The following is a 17,900-nucleotide window of genomic DNA, read 5'->3' as shown; positions in this document are numbered from 1 at the left end:
ATGTTATTCGAGTTGAATGCCGAGTAAGGCCGGATTAGTTCCATGTTGGTATAGCCGAGGAGATGTCGAAACCTTGCGGTTGGTCTAGCGGAACCTGGGGCACACGCATCATCATTCGACCATTACCTTCATACGTATATTGTCAGTCTCGCTATAAAGCATCGGTTCCCACAATTGCCTTTTCGTACCGACCAATCCATTGCATCATTTACGTGAGCAATTGAACAGACAAGCGAGGAGCTGTGAGTTTGGGATTCTGCTAAGGTTACTGGAAGTCGCAATTCTGTGTAGTGTAACACGAAGTATATATAAACACTTATTTAATCGAGTTCCGTCAAAGGAAGAACAGGAGAACAAGAAGAGATGGACGATATTCAGAGACTAGCTGGAGATTACCCATGGGTTCAAACGCCTCTGGTGGTGAGTGCACCAATGCGACTGATCGCTCTAGCGGACATGGCTGTTGAAGTGTCGAAAGCCGGTAAGTCATGGGAGAAAAGAGCTAAATCTGTGTCGCCTTTCAATCCACGTAACTAATTCGTTGACTTACTAACGAATTCGCACAGGCGGAATTGGGTTCATAGGCGCAGGAACAGATGTCTCAGACCTAGAATCCCACGTCCGCCACGCACAGGAACTACTCAAAAGCACCACGTTACAAACACGAAATGGCACCTTACCAATCGGTATCGGATTTATCAACTGGGGAGCGAACCTCGAGATGGCTATCCCCATTATCGCCCGACACCGACCTGCAGCAGTTTGGTTCTTCGCTCCTTCCTCCATAATCTCGCTCGTGCAATGGACAGAAAAGAGTAGAACTGCTTCCCCAGAAACGAAGATCTGGGTCCAAGTAGGTAGTGTGACAGAAGCTGTCGAAGTAGTCAAACAAGTGCAACCAGACGTCCTCGTTGTGCAAGGAACAGATGCAGGAGGCCATGGCTTAGTAAAAGGGGCAAGTATCGTAACGCTGTTACCAGAAGTCAAGGACACATTGGAAGAATATTTCCAGAAAACCCAAACTCGGCAAAAACCAATCCTTATAGCCGCAGGAGGAATTTCCGACTCCCGCACCTTCGCCGCCGCCCTGACCCTCGGCGCCTCAGGTTGCATCTTAGGAACGCGTCTACTTGCCACGCCTGAAGCCAACATAACCCAGGGCTACCGCTCTGCTGTCCTACGCACCACCGACGGCGGCCAAAGCACTGTTCGTACCAAAGTTTACGACTCGCTACGTGGCACAAATTGGGCTGAGACACACAATGCGCGCGGGATCATTACGCAGAGCTATGTGGATGCAGTAGAGAAGGGGATGAGTCAAGAGGAGAATACAAGGCTGTACAAAGAGGAGATGGAAAGGGGGGATGAGGGGTGGAGGCAGGATGGAGGGAGAATGACGGCGTATGCTGGGAGTGGGGTGGGGTTGGTTCGGAAGGTTATGCCAGTTGGTGATGTGATTAGAGAGGTTAGAGATGGGGTTGTGGGTGTGTTGGAGAGGGTGGAGAGGAGGGCGAGGATATAGTGTGAACTCGCAAGATGGAGATGTGATTCATCCAAATATCAGAGATGTACATATAAATACATGTATGTTTTGTCGTTCGTTTCTCTTCAAGAACAATTGGAAACACGGCGTGGGTTGAGATGCGAATGTACGAAGCTAGGATCGTCGCCCAGATATTTTGACACTTGTGAAAAACAGAGGAGTACGTAAGCAGTACTCACTCGTGCGCCTCCAGACCCTACCGCCCATATAATCCTGAAGTCAAAGTTCATCCCTGATTCACACTATGCTTCTCCCTACAACTCGTGCAATCTTACATCAGACGAGCTTCTGATTTGATACTTGGAGTCTTGTATCCGATTAACAAGATGCCCAGGTCCTTCCTACAAAGCCTTGGTTGCGCGGTACCTTCCCGTCTTGAGGTTGAAGGCACGCTGGTCCTTCAACCACCGCCTGTATCCAGCAACGCTACCAATCTTCTCGCCGTAGTAATCCGGTGGCGGGTTGGCCAGCGAGGACGCGGTAGGATCGACGCGGTGGCGCTTGATGCGGTTGAAGAAGGCGGAATCTTTCTAGACAGGAGATGAGTATTCGATCTCCAACTCTTGCCAAACAAACAGCATTTCAACTTACCCGTGTGAATTCGCCAAGTACACCCCTGTAAGCCAGATTGAAGACCTGGTTACCAAAAATGGGCCCAATAAGCCATCCCACGGCCATCATACCCAAGGTGCTCAGTCCCATGAGCATGAAGGGGTCAAAACCACCGAGTTGGGCGGAAAGGGTGGCATCGTAGCCATTGTTGATCATGGTGGTGAGACCAAAGTATGTCACGCCTACTGCGCCGACTCCAGAGCAAGCCTGGCCGATTCTCCGGCGCGTGCGGCGTAGGGCGAAGAAGGCGTTCCATGTAAGTTGGGGTTGTGCGCCGGGCGAGTTGTTGGCGACGGGCTGTGCGGGGGCAGTTGATGCATGTCGTGCTATCGGCCTGCTGGGGAACGTGGTGCGTGAGGTAGGAATCGGGCTGCTGCGCTGTTGTTGTTGCCGGAGCCTGCTTGGTCGTGTGCATGTGGAGAAGGAAGTCGCGGCGGCAGTTGACGAGGGAGCGAGGATGGCAGGCGAGAATCGGCTGGCAAAGGCCCTCGCTGGGCACAGTGCACTTCGTGTGAGCATCTTGGATGTGTCTCGGACGACGGTGGGGCTGCGTCGCTGAGGTCGCTGAGGTGTTTGCCAACCTTCCCGTTGGATGTCAGTAGCTGCAGATTGCGCGCCTTGGCGATTGCGGAGAAGCGTTGTGCACTCTAGTCGCCGATGGCAATGACGCTGCTGATTGAGTATTGCGAGGATGCCAACAACTAGTCAAGCTCACGATTCGGAGGATTTCGCGTCTGCGCTTAACGTTGACGAGACGTCATTTCTTCTTCTTGCTCGGATGCTGCTGACTCATCCGTTCCGCCGTCTTCTCCATAGAAACCTTGCGAGCGGCGCACAACCCATGTCTTGGAGAACTTGACTTAGACTTTGTACGTGCTGTTGCCGCCCACTGTCATGGCGAGACAAAACCATAATGCTGCAGTTTTCCTATAGACTGTGTCTCGGCGACTGCCAATTGTCGAACCTACACTCGGGCTTGGGCTTGGCGCGTCCGCGGTGCAGAAGCTTTCTTGTGAACTTGGCGTAGACTCTGAATCCAAGAATATCACATGTCTGCAAGACAATCAGGCTATCGTCGTGGATGCGCACCTCAAGTCTCGGTCTTCGGGTATGGACCATCAGCATGTCTCTGTCCAATGGCCAAACCACGCATGCTGCGTGGGATTCTTGGAAGGTATATCAAGAGGACGGCACTATAATTGAGCTGCTCGTGGAGAGAGCAACAATATTCTAACCCTGCCGTTGTTCTATATCAACCTATTATCAACTGCCTTCAATCAATTATTGCTTATGCCGTCGGTCCGCCCCCGACCAACCTCCCTCATCATACCTCCCACATCAACAACTCTATGGCGCGCCCCCCGTCCACCTACGCCGCGACGTGCGACCTACCCGTCGATGTATACGTCAATCAACTTCGATCATAAAGCTCCCCCCGTGCCAGCCTTATCCTACTGGGACCCCGATACGCCGTCACCACTCGCATCTACCTGCTCACGAGACTCGTCAGACTCACCAATGAATCCGTATCTCGCTCCACCACCAGATGTCCTCAACCAACTACCTGTACTTACTCCCTAGGGCGACACCCCTTCTTCCTGCGTCTCCACTATCCATATTTGACAGTCCGCTTTCACCGAGGGCACTGACATTTCTCCGTACACCTACGCCCACACCAACCAGAACGACGTTCCTGTTACCAGCCTCGCCTCTTCCAGTAACCTCTCCATTCCTAACCCCGAGCTTTCTGTTCCCGCGGACGCCGCCTCCTTTTCCGGAACGAAAGAGGAAGGTGTCCGTGTACGATGTTGTCAGGGATATCGCGGAAAGGAAGGGTAGCGTTGGTAGTATGGTGAGAATACGGGAGACAATGAGGTTGGAGTTCTACCAGTCACTGTTCCTCAAGAGACAGAAGGATATGGATGACCGTTCAAATGATAAAAAGAAAGGAGAGGGAGATCGATGGAAGATAAAAGGCATCTGGGGACGGCTGGTTGGCGGGAGAGACAGCCGGTTAGCCATGGAGGAGAAGGAAATAGTACTATTTGGAGGCCGCGTGAGGATATCTAGGCTTCAAGGCATAGTCTTTCGAGACTCGTCTTTGCCAAAAAGGTAGTTGTGTTGTGTAAAGCGTTTTCTAAACTGTATGGATTTCCAGAAAATAACGTCCCATGTTCGAGGGCCTCGCGGTAGTTATTGAGCTCTAATTCAGTACGGATTTCAAAGTAGACTGAAAACTTCCAGAGTTCGAGTGACGTATACGTCAAGTGATCATTGGCGCACATGTAGAGAACTATGGTAGATAGTGGCAACATGATGTCGTTGTGCTAGCGAAGAGTGTGTGTTGGATCCACGGCACTCTCGGAAGTTGATCGACGTAAGAATCCCGGAAGATGTCACGTTTCTTCGATGCGCAACCCAGTTTGGAGGAGAAATCTTGAGGAATAGAATCGCGATAACTTTAGTGTAAATGACGTACAAACTCGTCATTCCGTTGAACGAGTTTGTGGTTGGTGACTGTAAGGGAAACTTGATAGGCTACTGGCCCCGAGTCATTAGTATGAAGAACCATCTTCGCGATTGCTGAGCATTGTTGAACACGTTCATTGCGACAAAATCGATTTGCGCAAGATTCAGGGTCCATGGTGATAAAGGCGTGTACATGCGCATACAGGCCTGACTCTCGGCGGTATTGTTTGGAAAAACCGCCAACTCGGTGCGAGCGGCATGTCGTACTGGGGGCCACGGCCGCTTATGCGGCGTGAAAGTCGGTCAGAAATTCTAGCGCAAGGCACACTGTGGTCAGAACGCAGCAAGCTGGTTTATGCTGCAACTACGGGTTATATCGTTGTGACATTTGCCGCCGGTGACGAATTACCAGGGGAGGAACGTCACTCTCCGTGGCCGTGGTGAGGAACGAGGTTATCTGGAATCCAGGTTCAAGTGGATGCCGGTGGATGACAGTGGATCCTAGGGGGGTCCCAGACGCGGATCGAAGCACCCCAACATACGACGCTCAGACAGGTGTTTATCAGTGGAGCAGCGCTAATAGCAGACAAGCGAGCGTTGGCAATTCGAATTTGACAATATTGAGATAAAGGATTCTGGTGGACCCTTCGTCCTGCGGGCCTGTATACAGTCGCCAGGCTGACGGATCATGGTGTTGTGACAGGCCTGTCGACTGGTCCGATATGGGACGTTCCAAGACATTCAAGAAATTCCAAGCAAAATTGGCAAGATATGAGCTAAGGCCATTGGGGAAGCAAGCGAGCGGGGGGCTCGTAATTGGCTGCGATTCCTGGGGCAAAAATTGTGGTTTTTCTCGGGCATCAGCACGGTGGATCTGGGAGCCGTTGCCGTTGGATGGTACGTTCGCAACCAAGTGTCAAACAGGCGCGACATCGCACCTCTTAAGCAAAGGATTCAGCAAGCTCGTCCCCCACGCGTTGATAACGTTGTTCTCGAAGGGGGCTGGTGGAGCGCAAAAGGGCCTAATCATCGAGGCAACTGAAACGAACGAGGGATTGTCGTGCTAGGATGCGCACTTAGATGGGCAATGTAACGCAATGGTGCCGTACTCATTACGCCCCATGACACAGCACACGCCGCAATCACGAGCGCTTGGCCATGCCTATTCGCGGTATTCGCGATGGCAGGACGGCAGCGCCTCGCAGCGCCACCGATGGAGTGGTTGACAAACAGTATTGTTGGAGAGGCATCGCGTCGCGGGCTAGCCGAAGCGGAGATGACGGAAGCGGAGGGGCTAGGCCTGGACAGGCAGGTACACATGAACGTGGGGCACGTGAGGGGCTTCTCCAGACTGCACCAAGTAAGCGCGGCCATCCGACTGCAGATAAGACGGTCGCGCTTCACCAACCTCGATTCGCCAATAGAGGCAGCTGGCAAGGAAAGCGGCGTTGGATCCGAAGAAAACCGCGGTCGCCAAGGGAGCCCAGCGCTGCAATCAGCGTTCTAGAAAATGTGCTAGAACGTTGCTAAACTCGTACCTCGCCTTCACTCGCACACTCGTTATCAGTCCTCTTTGGGCCCAATCTCCGCCCAGCGACCCGGTCTGACCAAACGACACCAAGGGCCCCCTCGAAGCTCGCGCCAAGCCCTATACGCCACCGGCCGATTTGCTGTAGCGGGGAGGTCCCAAGCTAATCCCAAGACCCACCGCGGGGCGCCAATTCACCGTCCCTGTTAGCACTATCCGCTTGCGGCCAACGCTTGTCCTGGTCGTGTGCAACCAGCCAACCAAACACGACGCCAGCCTATCAGTCGTCCGCCTGGCCCTTCACTGTAATGGAGGGATGCCAAGAGCGGTGCCAAGCTCCCGGCTCGTGCGCCTTGTGCATCAATCGACGAGGGTCCCTGTCGCCTGTTCCGTGAGGACCATCTCCAACCTGGACTGGATAAATGTCAATTGCCTCCCCCTCCCGCTGATCCATATCTCCATAAGAGCAGCCGCTCCCAGGGTCTCTCTCGTCTTCACCAGTCTTTCCCATCCCCAGCACTGACCTGTCCAACCGCCCATCATGGACCACGAGAAGGCTCTCCCGCCTGATGAGAAGACCAGCGTCCCTCACCCAACCATTGAGAGTCAGAGCGAAGATGTTGCTGACTGGCGTGACGGTGAGGACTTCATGACCCGCAACGGTCTGAACATGAAGTCCTTCCAGCGTCGTCCCCATGAGGGCGGTTTGATCGAGCTCGACAAGTCCATGAAGACGCGCCATCTTCACATGATTGCCATCGGTGGTTCTATCGGTGCTGGTTTCTTCGTTGGTTCCGGTGGTGCTCTGGCCAAAGGTGTAAGTTGTACATGTCTCCAATATCTTTGAATATCAACTCACAGCTTCTACAGGGTCCTGCCTCAGTCCTGATTGATTTCTCAATCATGGGTGTCATGATCTTCAACGTCGGTAAGTAATCGCTTCACGCCTCTGTATACTCAAACAGTATTGACTCTCCGTAGTCTACGCTCTTGGTGAACTCGCTGTTATGTACCCCGTCTCCGGTGGTTTCTATACCTACTCCACTCGCTTCATTGATCCTTCCTGGGGTTTCGCCATGGGCTGGAACTACGTCTTCCAATGGGCTATTGTCTTACCTCTTGAGCTTCTCGTCGCCGGTCTAACAATCCATTATTGGCCGGGCGCTCAAGAAACAAACGTCGCAGTCTTCATCACGATATTCTGGGTCTTCATTGTTTTAATCAACATCTGGGGCACCCTGGGATATGCCGAAGAAGAGTTCTGGTCGTCTTGTATCAAGCTGGGTGCCACCATCGTCTTCATGATCATTGCCTTGATCTTGGTCCTCGGAGGAGGTCCCAGCAATGGCATGTACTCTGAATACTGGGGAGCTCGTACTTGGTACAACCCGGGCGCTTTCCAAAACGGCTTCAAGGGTTTCTGCACTGTATTCGTCACCGCCGCTTTCTCCTTCTCGGGTACCGAACTTGTTGGTCTCGCTGCCGCTGAGACTAAGAACCCTCTGAAGTCCCTTCCTGGTGCTATCCGTCAGGTCTTTTGGCGAATCACCTTGTTCTACATCCTCGGTCTCACCTTTGTCGGACTTCTTGTTCCCTCCAACGACAATCGTCTGATGGGCTCCTCTTCCGATGCCAACACCTCCCCCTTCGTCATTGCTGGCAAGAACGCTGGATTGATTGGATTTGACAGTTTCATGAACGTTGTCATTCTCATCTCCGTCATCTCCATCGGTGTCTCTGGTGTATACGGTGGTTCTCGAACCCTCACTGCTCTTGCCAACCAGGGTTACGCTCCCAAGTGCTTCACCTACATCGACCGTGCCGGACGCCCTCTGTACTCTGTTGCCTTCATTCTCATGTGGGGTCCTCTTGCCTACATGAACTTGGCGTCTACTGGTGAGACTGTCTTCAACTGGTTCGTTGCTCTGTCCGGTCTTGCTGCTCTCTTCACCTGGGGCTCCATCTGCCTCGCCCATATCCGCTTCCGCAAGGCCTGGGCTTACCACGGACACACCTTGGATGAGATCCCATTCAAGGCTGCTGGTGGTGTTGTTGGCTCCTGGATTGGCATTGGCATCATTATTGTTGTCCTCATTGCTCAGGTAAGATTCTTTCCCTTGAACGTTCATGTAAACAATTATGCTAACAATGGGTTTAGTTCTACACTGCCGTGTCGCCCATTGGCAAGAGGCTTGGTACCGCGACCGATTTCTTTTCAGCTTACCTCGCTGTCTTCGTCGTTGCTGCTTTCTGGATTGCTGGATACTTCTGGAAGCGTGAGGGATGGCTCCGCACCGCTCAGATGGACGTTGACACTGGCCGTCGTGAACTCGACTGGGACCTCATTAACAGGGAGCGCGCCGAGATCGCCACCTGGCCTGCGTGGAAGCGTTTCTTCAACCGCATCTTCTAAGCATATATTCCTATATGTTTAGTACGTGGTTTGTTGCACTTACCAAATGTTTTTGAGTTGGTCATCAATTGATGATGTTATTCATCGTAGATTGATACGTAATGTTCGCCTCCTAGAAAGGTGACCTTGAATGTTTATATACCCCTTCCTTCAATACTTCTATTGTCCTTTTATCTTCGGTGATTATGTGACCTTCGCATTATTTTGACCGATGCGTTTTCTCTATGCCATTCTAGTTTCTTACTACGCCTGAATTAATCAACCACGGGGCCCATAAGAAAAAAGAACAAATTCTCTCTACCATCGAAATACGGACTCAAACACGACACCCAGGCTTTTCCCTAGTCATTGCAGTAAGTACATGCCTAAGCGAGCTCTAGAACACATCTTAACTTCTGACTTCCTTGCCTCTTCCTTCACTCTATTTAACCGAGCAAAGGAATTGTTTTCGTATATGCTAATTCTCCATGAAGATATCCATATTATCCATCCGATTCCAAATTTGTTTCGCATAAGCATCTTTTCTTAGCGCGTCTAGGTTCTCCTTTACGTCGGGCACTATCTAGCCAGCGTAAGATATGGCGAGGCGTCAACCACGTGCACGAAGACATAGAAACTTGTACCATAGCAGAACGTAATCTCATTGCAGTTCAAAGCATCGAGGTTCATTGGCGGCCAAATAACACTCTTTTGTTGTCTTCTCGCAGCTTTTTGACAAAAGCCCGCAGAATGGGTAACTTCCCCGGAACCCATAGAACCCGTGTAGAAAACATTGTGGCCAGCTACGATAAGATTGACGACCTGTTGTTGCTCTTTGCTCAAAGCAGGCTTCAGACTGGACGCGTGGATTGAGAGGTCCTGTTGGTTGCGTGTACGTTTTGATTTCTGGTCCCAGGCTCGAATCTAGCTCAATTAGGGCGTGTTGCGATCCATGCTGCTCAGCCCTGTTGGCCATGCGACTGCCCGGAAGCGCAGTTTGTGAAATGGACGTATGTAATTCGATCGCATTGCACTTGAACTTCGTAGAGACCATAGGAAAGATACGACCTCGCCTGACTTCCCACCGAGAATCGCATAGGACGCGATGCGTTGAGTGGAAAGCAAAATCGACGCTATCTGGGTGAGATTCTTCGCGAAATTCGTATGTCATAGGTTGATTGCAAAAGGTTGATGGTGATGTTGCGGTTTTTCGAAGACACATTGAGAGTCATGCAGCACGATGTAAATATGGTGATGGGTTCAATGAAGCCCACAATCTCTCTTAGCAAAGTACGTTGTACGGTGATATTCATTGGAGTAAATCAAGATTTAAGTCGTTACTATTCAAATAATGTGAGACAGTCACAAAGGCTGCGCTAGAATGCTTGACCGCGCACAAAATATCCATCATAGTCTGCGTGCTTCCAGAGTGCATTCTCCGCCTGGCGCACTGCTAGGCTTCGGATCTAAAGTCTTTCCATCCGCCTTCTACTTGATGTTACGACACCCCTGATCAATGTTAGTCTTCTTTCATCCGGCGATAAAAGGATCAGTACCTTTGGGATCCAAAAATCGACTTCCTTCCCTGTTCTTTGTCTTCTTATTGATAACCTCTTTCGACCTGGGTTCGCTTCTGATGGACAGCAGAACAGACGGCGTGAACGATGCAGTTGACGTCAAAATAGGTAGAACAGTCGGTATCTTTGTAGTCTTAATAGAAGCCTGCGCCAGGTCGTCTACCAGTTTGGGCTGATTCGTCAGTAATCTAACCGATGCATCGTTTTTTCAGAGGCGGCTCACCCAACCTCTCGCGCATCTGGTACTGTTTGAGTTCTAAAGCCATGCGATTGTTTTCTTCATTGGGCTTCCGGTTCTTCTCTTTCTCGTTGCGAAGTTCGTCCAACACTGTTTTGAACCGCTTCTCTGATACCATCTTCGGTGGCACGGGCTTCGGTGCAGGTGTAGCGTCTGGCTTATCTTCCAACGAGTCTTTCAGACCTTGAGTTAGAAAGTCGGTGGATACACCGCGGTCGAGTGCACCGTCGACACCTGATTTGAGATCGTCGAGTAGACCCTTGAATTTGCGCGGAAGACCTCTGTCAGCATCGAGACTGGAGAGACGGTGACGCAGAGTCTTTTCAAGCGCTTGTAACTCCTTGTATTCCTTCTCTGGAGTGTTGGAGTCATTGGAACGCTTGTAGGTGCTGGACAGACAGCCATAGGTTGTGCGACAGGCTCGATAATCTGCCCTATCGATGGATACAGAAGGTAGGAGTTCTTCCATATCTACATAATGTCAGTTTCTATATCACCTGCGAGCTTGAGTTATTACACGTACCCTCTATGATCTTGCCGATCTGGCCGTGACCGATTTGGGAAGCAGCCATTGTAGGATATCTAATGGTATTTGTGACCGTTGAGATGCGTATAACGAGTAGGACCGCTGGTAGGTCAACTTGGCTTGAGGATCGTCGCTAGTGCGACTAGGAAGAGGAAGGATTACAAAAGGTGTAGAGGTGAGGGTGTTTGCGCTCTGGCAAAAGTGGGTCCCGCAAGCGGAACCGTAGGAAGGAAGGAAGAAACAAGAACCACAGCAAGTGCAAGCAGAGATGTTCTGATGCTAGCTAGCTTATTCTGCGCTGTTCGTCAACTGGTATCCATCAACTCCGCTTGATAGTCATTGGTAGATCAGAGCTTTGAAACGGTATGAGTGAAGATCCACGACAGACAATGTCGCTGAGTAATGGCTTGACTCTCACAACACTCTCAGTTTTAGTGACTGCCATTCTGAGTAATGTCAATGACCATACCAAAAGAGGATAATGTGTTTGATGCAACATGACGTCGCTATGCTTCAGTGAATTGTCTAATCTTCCAAATAACTTTGCCCGTTGCACATGCTGTCAGGCTTTTGCGCAATAGAAATGGTAAGTACAATCTTTGTCTTGTATCGATCGATCTCATCCCGAAGATCTTTGTGTGACCAGAACCACTCTTCACCCCGATCCATGTTCATGAACCTGCTGTAGAGATCTTGATAGAAGTGGCGGCCGAGAAAAGCCATCATCTTGGTAGTGTCTAAGGTGTCCTGTGGCGAAGGAGGTGGTATCGTAGCACCAAAGGTATGTGATGCGGACGGTGCTACCTTTGCCACTGCTTTAGGCGGGTGTGCAGGCAATGCGATACGAGCGCGACGAATGTTCTCGAGCCCCACTATCTCCATCGTGTCGAGAACGGTGTCCGACGCTTCCTTGCTCACACCATGAGCCTCTAATTTGCAAGATATATGTTCGTCAACCCATGAAGATAGCTTGGGTCCCTCGCAGCTCATGTGCGCATCTACTGAAAGCATCTCGAGTTGTCCTCCTGGCTTGAGCACACGCATACAGTCAAAGAATGATCGCGCCCAATCATCGTTTCGAAGAACGGTCGCGGCTGTGCGCGAGATAACGGCATCGAAATAGTTATCAGGGAAGGGCGCTGAAGACGCAAGGGAAGGGGTATACAACGAATGGTGGTTTAAAGGAGCAGGATACGTCGTAGCGGGGTGGCTTTTCGTGGAGGATAGTGTATATACTGTTACCGAAGGGTACCGGTTTGCGAGCATCCATCCGTCCGCTGCAATAGTTAGCATTAAAGCCTCCTCAGATCAGTTGGAGCATGAACTTGAACGAACCTAAGGAGCCATGTATTTGAAGAACTCTCCTCTGATCTGCTGGCCGACTATTGCTGAGTAATTCATGAGCGGGTGACTGTAGAGGTTTATTCTGTGTTAGGCGCTGGTAGGCGGTCAGTGCCCACAACCGCTTCTCGAACATGATCTCTTGGTAACTTTCGTCGTCGTCCAAACCATCCCATTCCTCACTCAAGCGTGCAGACATGATGCGAGTACCAGCACTCTCCATCTTGGCTAACGCACGGGTAAAGGGCGTTTGAGAGACCTTGACGCTTTGATCACGTTCGTTACTCTGTCTGCTGCCGGTCCGCGAACCGCGCTCGACTGGTTCAAAATATGGGGTGTGTGACACCGGTTGAGATCTGAACGGAGCCCTGGCAGAGCGCGGCTCATCGTAAGCATCTTCTGAGAGGGTAGTCTCGTAACCTGAAGCACCGGAGAAGACACTGTTGTTGGAATGAGTAACGCTGGATTGGTTGGACGAGGCACGGGAAATCGTAGAGTATTGTGACTTCCTGTCTATACCACATGTAAGCATGCTACCTGTGCAATATCATTCTCGCTCCGTGCTCAACTGAGCTATTCAGAGCTTTGACGACTACTCCAACCGTGCCGTCTGTAGATTTGGATATTATACGTACCTGATATACTAACAGGGCTTAGCATTCCTGAAGACATATTCATGGAGACGGGTGTTGGTGGAAGCCCAATAGAAGGGGGAGGAGTTGGCAGCGGTGGCAGAAAATGATGTGGACGGAGAGTTCGAGACGCCTGCTCAGAACGTTGTGACGGTGGTCTTCCGGGTGCTTGCTGCTGTGTTTCCAAGGGAGCCGTCGGTGGTGCTGGTCCTTGATCGAGCTCTAGTTCTAACTCTGGCTCAAGTGCTGGCTCCTTTTGACGCTGCGTCTCCTTGTGTGTTGACAGTGGCGCGATCTCCTGGATGCCCTTCTTACTGCTCTTGCTAAACCATCCGCCAAAGCCGGTCTTCCCTCCAGATCTTGAGTCTGATAGACCTGGGGGATCTTGACGTTTGCTGCTGTGCGTGCTCCCTGAAGATTGCGAAGTTGCGGAGAACGACCTTCTGGAAGTGTCATCTTCCCTAGCCTTTCTTGCCTTGCGGGCGCCTACTGTCTCCGCGTGTTGAGGAGGGACATCAAAGGTTGGAAACATGTCGACGACTTCAATACAGAACTAATGTTGCCTCCAGGCGGGGGGATCTTCGCTCGATAATACCTCATCTTTCCCGCCATGTTGCAACACGTACCACACTTTAGGCCAGCTCGCACACGGGAACGACTCTCAATCTCGCCAACTGGGCCGGCTAGTGTGTCTAGTCGGATTATAGTAGCTCAGTGTTGGGTACCGTAAGTCAATTGTGGTTGGACGCCTGACAGACCAGGGACGCCCGGTTCCAGCCGACATAGCGCCGAGTTAAGCGAAATGTCCCCATCGATAACAGCGCAGATGATGATCGACGAAAGTGACCTTCCCAACCCACTCACTCGGAAAACAAACAACGAACCAGAGGGGCACCAGAAGAAAACAACACCGAGAGCTCCGCGCATTCTGCACATCACTGCAACGCCATCACGCAAGAATGTCACTACCGATAACCTGCAACACGATACGCACGACCCACGAAGGCCAGTTAATCACATGTGCGCCACCAGCCACTTTTAGCGCCTGCTAGACAACCGCTTACCTTCCCCCTTCATGAAAGTCCCGGAGAGCGGCAAATCAGCCATTGGCGCGAACAGAGATCGCGGCTCCAAGCCATCGTTGGGACATTATGCGACTCGTTAGAACTTCTTGGAAGACCCGACAATCAGGTACCTTTCGTACCTGGCTCCTGTTGTAGCCTTCACCGATGCATCATCGACCCTGGACCCCGGAAAATACAGAACTGGGTTTCGTAACGACTAGACTCTTTCGCGAAGGAAGCCGACACACGTCGAATTCCAGCAGCCATGATATTATTCTCGCTGGGTAGTTGAAGAGTCGAAGCTGGTTCAAAGCAGATAGACTATACGGCACGGCACGTTTTCACCATACTACGGATTGCGTGACTCGCCTTCGCTTTGTGGCTTGGTAGAGGTTACTTAGCTATTGGTAGTGGATCGTTCGATGCAGCCCACATCCCGAATCCGACAACCGTGTTAGTGCTGGTGAAATGTCCAAGACAGACGGTTCTCAATTGGCGCATACGCGGTCATATCCCACCGAAGGACGACAGGTTGAAACAGCTACACCTAGCCGTTCGACTTGCCTTAACGGAACGGCAGACTTTTCCGCGCATAGTGTCTCCCACATCCGCTCAATCTGTCTCCATCTCCGATCGCGGAGGATGCCTTATGTGGCTTACCACGAACTCCATACGGGATGGTTACGGGCACCTGCATGACGCGAGCACACCTGCTACGCTCCACCCCCCTGCACTAGGTGTAGCCTCCGCATATTGTTGCTTGGGCATGGCAAATATATCTGGAGATCCATCTCCGTTGTTACCTGTGGATTAGTGGTCCAGTGTTGCTATACCATCTCAGTTTTTTCGCTTTTGGTTTCTGGAAACATCATGGGCTTCATCGAAAGGAACAAGGCTGCTCTCAACGATGTGGTTTCTGCTTCCTTTGTGGGCAGGTACTTCCATCTTGACGGGTCAGGACATGTACGTCGTCCCTAAGACTTTGAATGCAAGACATAACACTGACTATCGAAGCCCAACGAGATCAAAAATGCGAGGTTCACCACTGAGCTACGCGCTGGCCTGACAACCTTCTTCACTATGGCATACATCATTGCTGTCAACGTGAGTAAATCCAGATACATGTCAAATTACAAGCATATGGTACAACCGTACTAACGATACTACCACTTCCAGGCCTCCGTCCTCACAGACTCTGGTGCTACATGTGTTTGCAATGACCCTGTCGACCCAACATGTCTCAACGACGAAGCCTACTCTCTCTGTTTGCTCGAGATCAACCGTGATTTCGTGACTGCTACTGCCGCGATTGCGGCGCTCGGCTCATTCCTTATGGGCGTTCTTGCGAACCTCCCTGTCGCACTCGCACCAGCCATGGGCCTGAATGCGTACCTGGCATATCAGATTGTAGGGTTCCACGGCACCGGTCCAATCGACTACCGCGTCGCAATGACTGCTGTGTTCGTTGAAGGCTTCATCTTCGTCGCTCTCTCCCTCGCTGGCATCCGTCAATGGCTGGCTCGAATCATTCCTGCCAGTATCAAAGTCGCGTGTGGTGCAGGTATTGGCCTCTTCCTCACTTTGATCGGACTTTCATACTCGGCTGGTATTGGTGCTATTACGGGAGCCAAGGCAACACCCCTTGATCTTGGAGGTTGCTCTCCTGAATACCTCGACCCGGACACTGGCTCCTGTCTCTCGCATAAAGCAACCAACCCAAGTAAGTGCTCCTGTATGAACTACACATGAGGCACATACTGACTTCGTACACCCAAATTCAGCCATGTGGCTCGGCTTTCTTGTGGGTGGTGTCTTTACAGCTCTGCTCATGACTTATAAGATTCGTGGCTCAATGATCTTTGGTATTGCGCTAGTATCCATCTTTTGTTGGCCCCGGGATACTTCAATCACCTACTTCCCACGCACGACAGTTGGCGACAGCCGCTTCGAGTTCTTCAAGAACGTTGTCGCTTTCCATCCGATCAAGCATACGCTATTGGCACAAGACTGGGATCTGTCTAACGTGGGCGGGCAATTCGCTCTGGCTGTCTTCACCATGCTTTACGTTGATATCCTGGATGCCACCGGCACGTTGTACTCCATGGCTCGTTTCTCAGGCGTTGTCGACCCTGACACGGGTGACTTCCCTAGGAGTACAATTGCTTACTCGGCTGATGCTATCGCCATCTCCATCGGCTCCCTGTTTGGATCATCGCCTGTTACCGCTTTCGTTGAGTCTGGTGTAAGTGCTGTATCTTGACATGTTTTGTGCCACCATACTGACTTTTATAGGCTGGTATCCAAGAAGGCGGTCGCACAGGTCTGACCGCGATCACCACCGGTATCTGCTTCTTCATCTCGCTCTTCTTCGCGCCCATTTTCGCTTCCATTCCACCCTGGGCGACAGGAGGAGCCCTCATCTTAGTCGGATGCATGATGATGCGTGGTGTTCTAGCCATCAACTGGAATTATCCTGGTGATTCCATCCCAGCCTTCGTCACGCTGATGTTCATGCCCTTTTCATACTCGATCGCATATGGACTTATCGCTGGAATTATGTGCTTCGCCATCATAAACACCTTCACGTGGGCTCTCGGTGCCATCTCAGGGGGACGCCTGCTTCCGCCAGACTACGACAACAAGGAGTACTGGAGCTGTAAGTCTTTCCACATGCCGCTGTCTTCCGCATATGATGCTAACGAGGGTTTACTCTAGTCCGTTCAGACTCGCCACGCGCCCAACCTTGGTTCATCCGTGCAATGAAGGGCGACAAAAAGTTTTGGAGGCCTCAGGATACCGACTCGTTTGAGCTGGAATCTACAGAAGCACGCATCGAAGCCCACACTAAGGCTTAGATATGTGTAGTCACTGCTATCCACTTGATAGACTGTCCCTGTCCTGTTTTTGATCTTATGATACCAACGCTTAATTTGGGTTGTGGCTGTCGACTCACAGCCTCACTAGACCATATAGATGGAGTCATTGATACATATTATCAAGTAATGATCGAAGCCATCACATTCGTTCCTGAGCCATTACGTCTACTCATAGAACACCAAGCATCTAACTTCTATACTCTGCCGCCCTGGTGCATCCGCGGGCGTGTTCGGATCCGCAAAAGCAGTGTGCGGTGTTCTTACAGCCACGCCCTTCTTGCCTAGGGCCATACCTTCTCCAAAGCTATCGTAACACTTGAGCAACAGAACTTCCTCGGGCGTCATGTCCTTTTGATAATAGAACTTGTGGTTGTCGTTAGGTGCCACAGACATGGTCTCACCCTTGACCTCATAGCCGTCGGTGGACGTGTAGTTGTTGGGATCTGGAAGAACCTCTTTACCCCGGTCGTCGACGTCCATGGAGTCAGCGCGCTTAGGGTAAAGAAGGTTTGTAGCAACAAAGTCGGATGATGATGTTGTTCTCCAGTCAATTACCGCGAGAGGATGGTCTGAAGCAGGGTTCTCGATGGGTCTCCATACGTTGATCAATTGCCAGCGGCCCTTGATTAATCGCTCGGCTTCTTCTGGAGAAAGATGACGACGAACACGTGCTTCTGCTGCAGCTTCCGTCTGATCTACATGGACTTGTTGGACAGGCTGTCGAGGAGAATTCTTGTCTCGTCTTCGTATTGTGTGGTCGAAGATGACGACTTTCTTCACGCCAGGAAGCTTGTCACGCAGTAAAGCTTCGACTTCAGCGTAATAGCCCTCTCGTACTGCCGCATCCTCGGTGAATAGCTTTTCCTTTGCGGGGTACTGGTATACTGCGAAGCCTGAGTTATCGGTGTTGAACTCATGTTCGCGGCCGCGAAGGTTGTGGACGGATCGTTCGTGCCACTTGTGCGAGAAGCTGGTGCCGGGTCCGTCAACCTTGGCCCATGGTTTCCCAGAATAAGAGTCGGTATCAATGTGGGAGAAGCTTGCCGTGGTCATGCTGATTGATTGGGCTTCAGAGTGGAATAAGCGATTGCGCGCGTGGTTT

At 51.3% G+C, this 17,900-nt stretch overlaps 8 protein-coding genes across 8 annotated transcripts; 4 read left to right on the top strand and 4 right to left on the bottom strand.

Annotated features, from left to right (window-relative positions):
* The first annotated feature begins 83 nt into the window (after positions 1-83).
* CC77DRAFT_854456 (putative oxidoreductase) lies at positions 84-1,696 on the top strand. Its single transcript, XM_018533441.1, has 2 exons — positions 84-481; positions 567-1,696. Exons 1-2 carry the CDS (start codon positions 364-366, stop codon positions 1,520-1,522), a joined length of 1,074 nt encoding a protein of 357 aa, XP_018386595.1. The 5' UTR covers positions 84-363; the 3' UTR covers positions 1,523-1,696.
* On the bottom strand, positions 1,522-3,056 carry CC77DRAFT_988032 (Pam17-domain-containing protein). The gene is made up of 2 exons (XM_018536265.1): positions 2,135-3,056; positions 1,522-2,073 (listed from the first exon to the last, which is right to left on the bottom strand). The coding sequence occupies exons 1-2, from the start codon at positions 2,672-2,674 to the stop codon at positions 1,885-1,887; spliced, it is 729 nt and encodes a 242-aa protein (XP_018386594.1). The 5' UTR covers positions 2,675-3,056; the 3' UTR covers positions 1,522-1,884.
* Positions 3,057-3,491: 435 nt separating this feature from the next.
* Positions 3,492-4,577, top strand: CC77DRAFT_854371 (hypothetical protein). The gene has a single exon (XM_018533440.1). It carries the CDS (start codon positions 3,702-3,704, stop codon positions 4,269-4,271), a length of 570 nt encoding a protein of 189 aa, XP_018386593.1. The 5' UTR covers positions 3,492-3,701; the 3' UTR covers positions 4,272-4,577.
* Positions 4,578-6,693: 2,116 nt separating this feature from the next.
* CC77DRAFT_1030790 (amino-acid permease inda1) lies at positions 6,694-8,565 on the top strand (the record flags this gene model as incomplete). The annotated part of the gene is made up of 4 exons (XM_018526614.1): positions 6,694-6,969; positions 7,023-7,080; positions 7,134-8,254; positions 8,311-8,565. The coding sequence occupies 4 exons, from the start codon at positions 6,694-6,696 to the stop codon at positions 8,563-8,565; spliced, it is 1,710 nt and encodes a 569-aa protein (XP_018386592.1).
* A 1,386-nt stretch (positions 8,566-9,951) lies between these two features.
* On the bottom strand, positions 9,952-10,828 carry CC77DRAFT_1040196 (hypothetical protein; the record flags this gene model as incomplete). The annotated part of the gene is made up of 2 exons (XM_018527197.1): positions 9,952-10,010; positions 10,345-10,828. The coding sequence occupies 2 exons, from the start codon at positions 10,826-10,828 to the stop codon at positions 9,952-9,954; spliced, it is 543 nt and encodes a 180-aa protein (XP_018386591.1).
* A 556-nt stretch (positions 10,829-11,384) lies between these two features.
* CC77DRAFT_1094357 (hypothetical protein) lies at positions 11,385-13,763 on the bottom strand. The gene is made up of 3 exons (XM_018529734.1): positions 12,862-13,763; positions 12,221-12,739; positions 11,385-12,162 (listed from the first exon to the last, which is right to left on the bottom strand). The coding sequence occupies exons 1-3, from the start codon at positions 13,388-13,390 to the stop codon at positions 11,411-11,413; spliced, it is 1,800 nt and encodes a 599-aa protein (XP_018386590.1). The 5' UTR covers positions 13,391-13,763; the 3' UTR covers positions 11,385-11,410.
* A 1,029-nt stretch (positions 13,764-14,792) lies between these two features.
* CC77DRAFT_1089249 (purine transporter) lies at positions 14,793-16,958 on the top strand (the record flags this gene model as incomplete). Its single annotated transcript, XM_018529480.1, has 6 exons — positions 14,793-14,849; positions 14,937-15,026; positions 15,099-15,642; positions 15,704-16,164; positions 16,215-16,578; positions 16,638-16,958. The coding sequence occupies 6 exons, from the start codon at positions 14,793-14,795 to the stop codon at positions 16,775-16,777; spliced, it is 1,656 nt and encodes a 551-aa protein (XP_018386589.1). The 3' UTR covers positions 16,778-16,958.
* A 5-nt stretch (positions 16,959-16,963) lies between these two features.
* On the bottom strand, positions 16,964-17,851 carry CC77DRAFT_1060865 (hypothetical protein; the record flags this gene model as incomplete). The annotated part of the gene is made up of 1 exon (XM_018528366.1): positions 16,964-17,851. One exon carries the CDS (start codon positions 17,849-17,851, stop codon positions 16,964-16,966), a length of 888 nt encoding a protein of 295 aa, XP_018386588.1.
* Between the last annotated feature and the right edge of the window lie 49 nt (positions 17,852-17,900).

Source organism: Alternaria alternata (genome assembly GCF_001642055.1).
Source record: "Alternaria alternata strain SRC1lrK2f unplaced genomic scaffold CC77scaffold_9, whole genome shotgun sequence".
Classification (NCBI taxonomy): domain Eukaryota; kingdom Fungi; phylum Ascomycota; class Dothideomycetes; order Pleosporales; family Pleosporaceae; genus Alternaria; species Alternaria alternata.
Note: the sequence above shows the minus strand (reverse complement) of the source record. Positions and strands in the feature narration are given on the sequence as shown.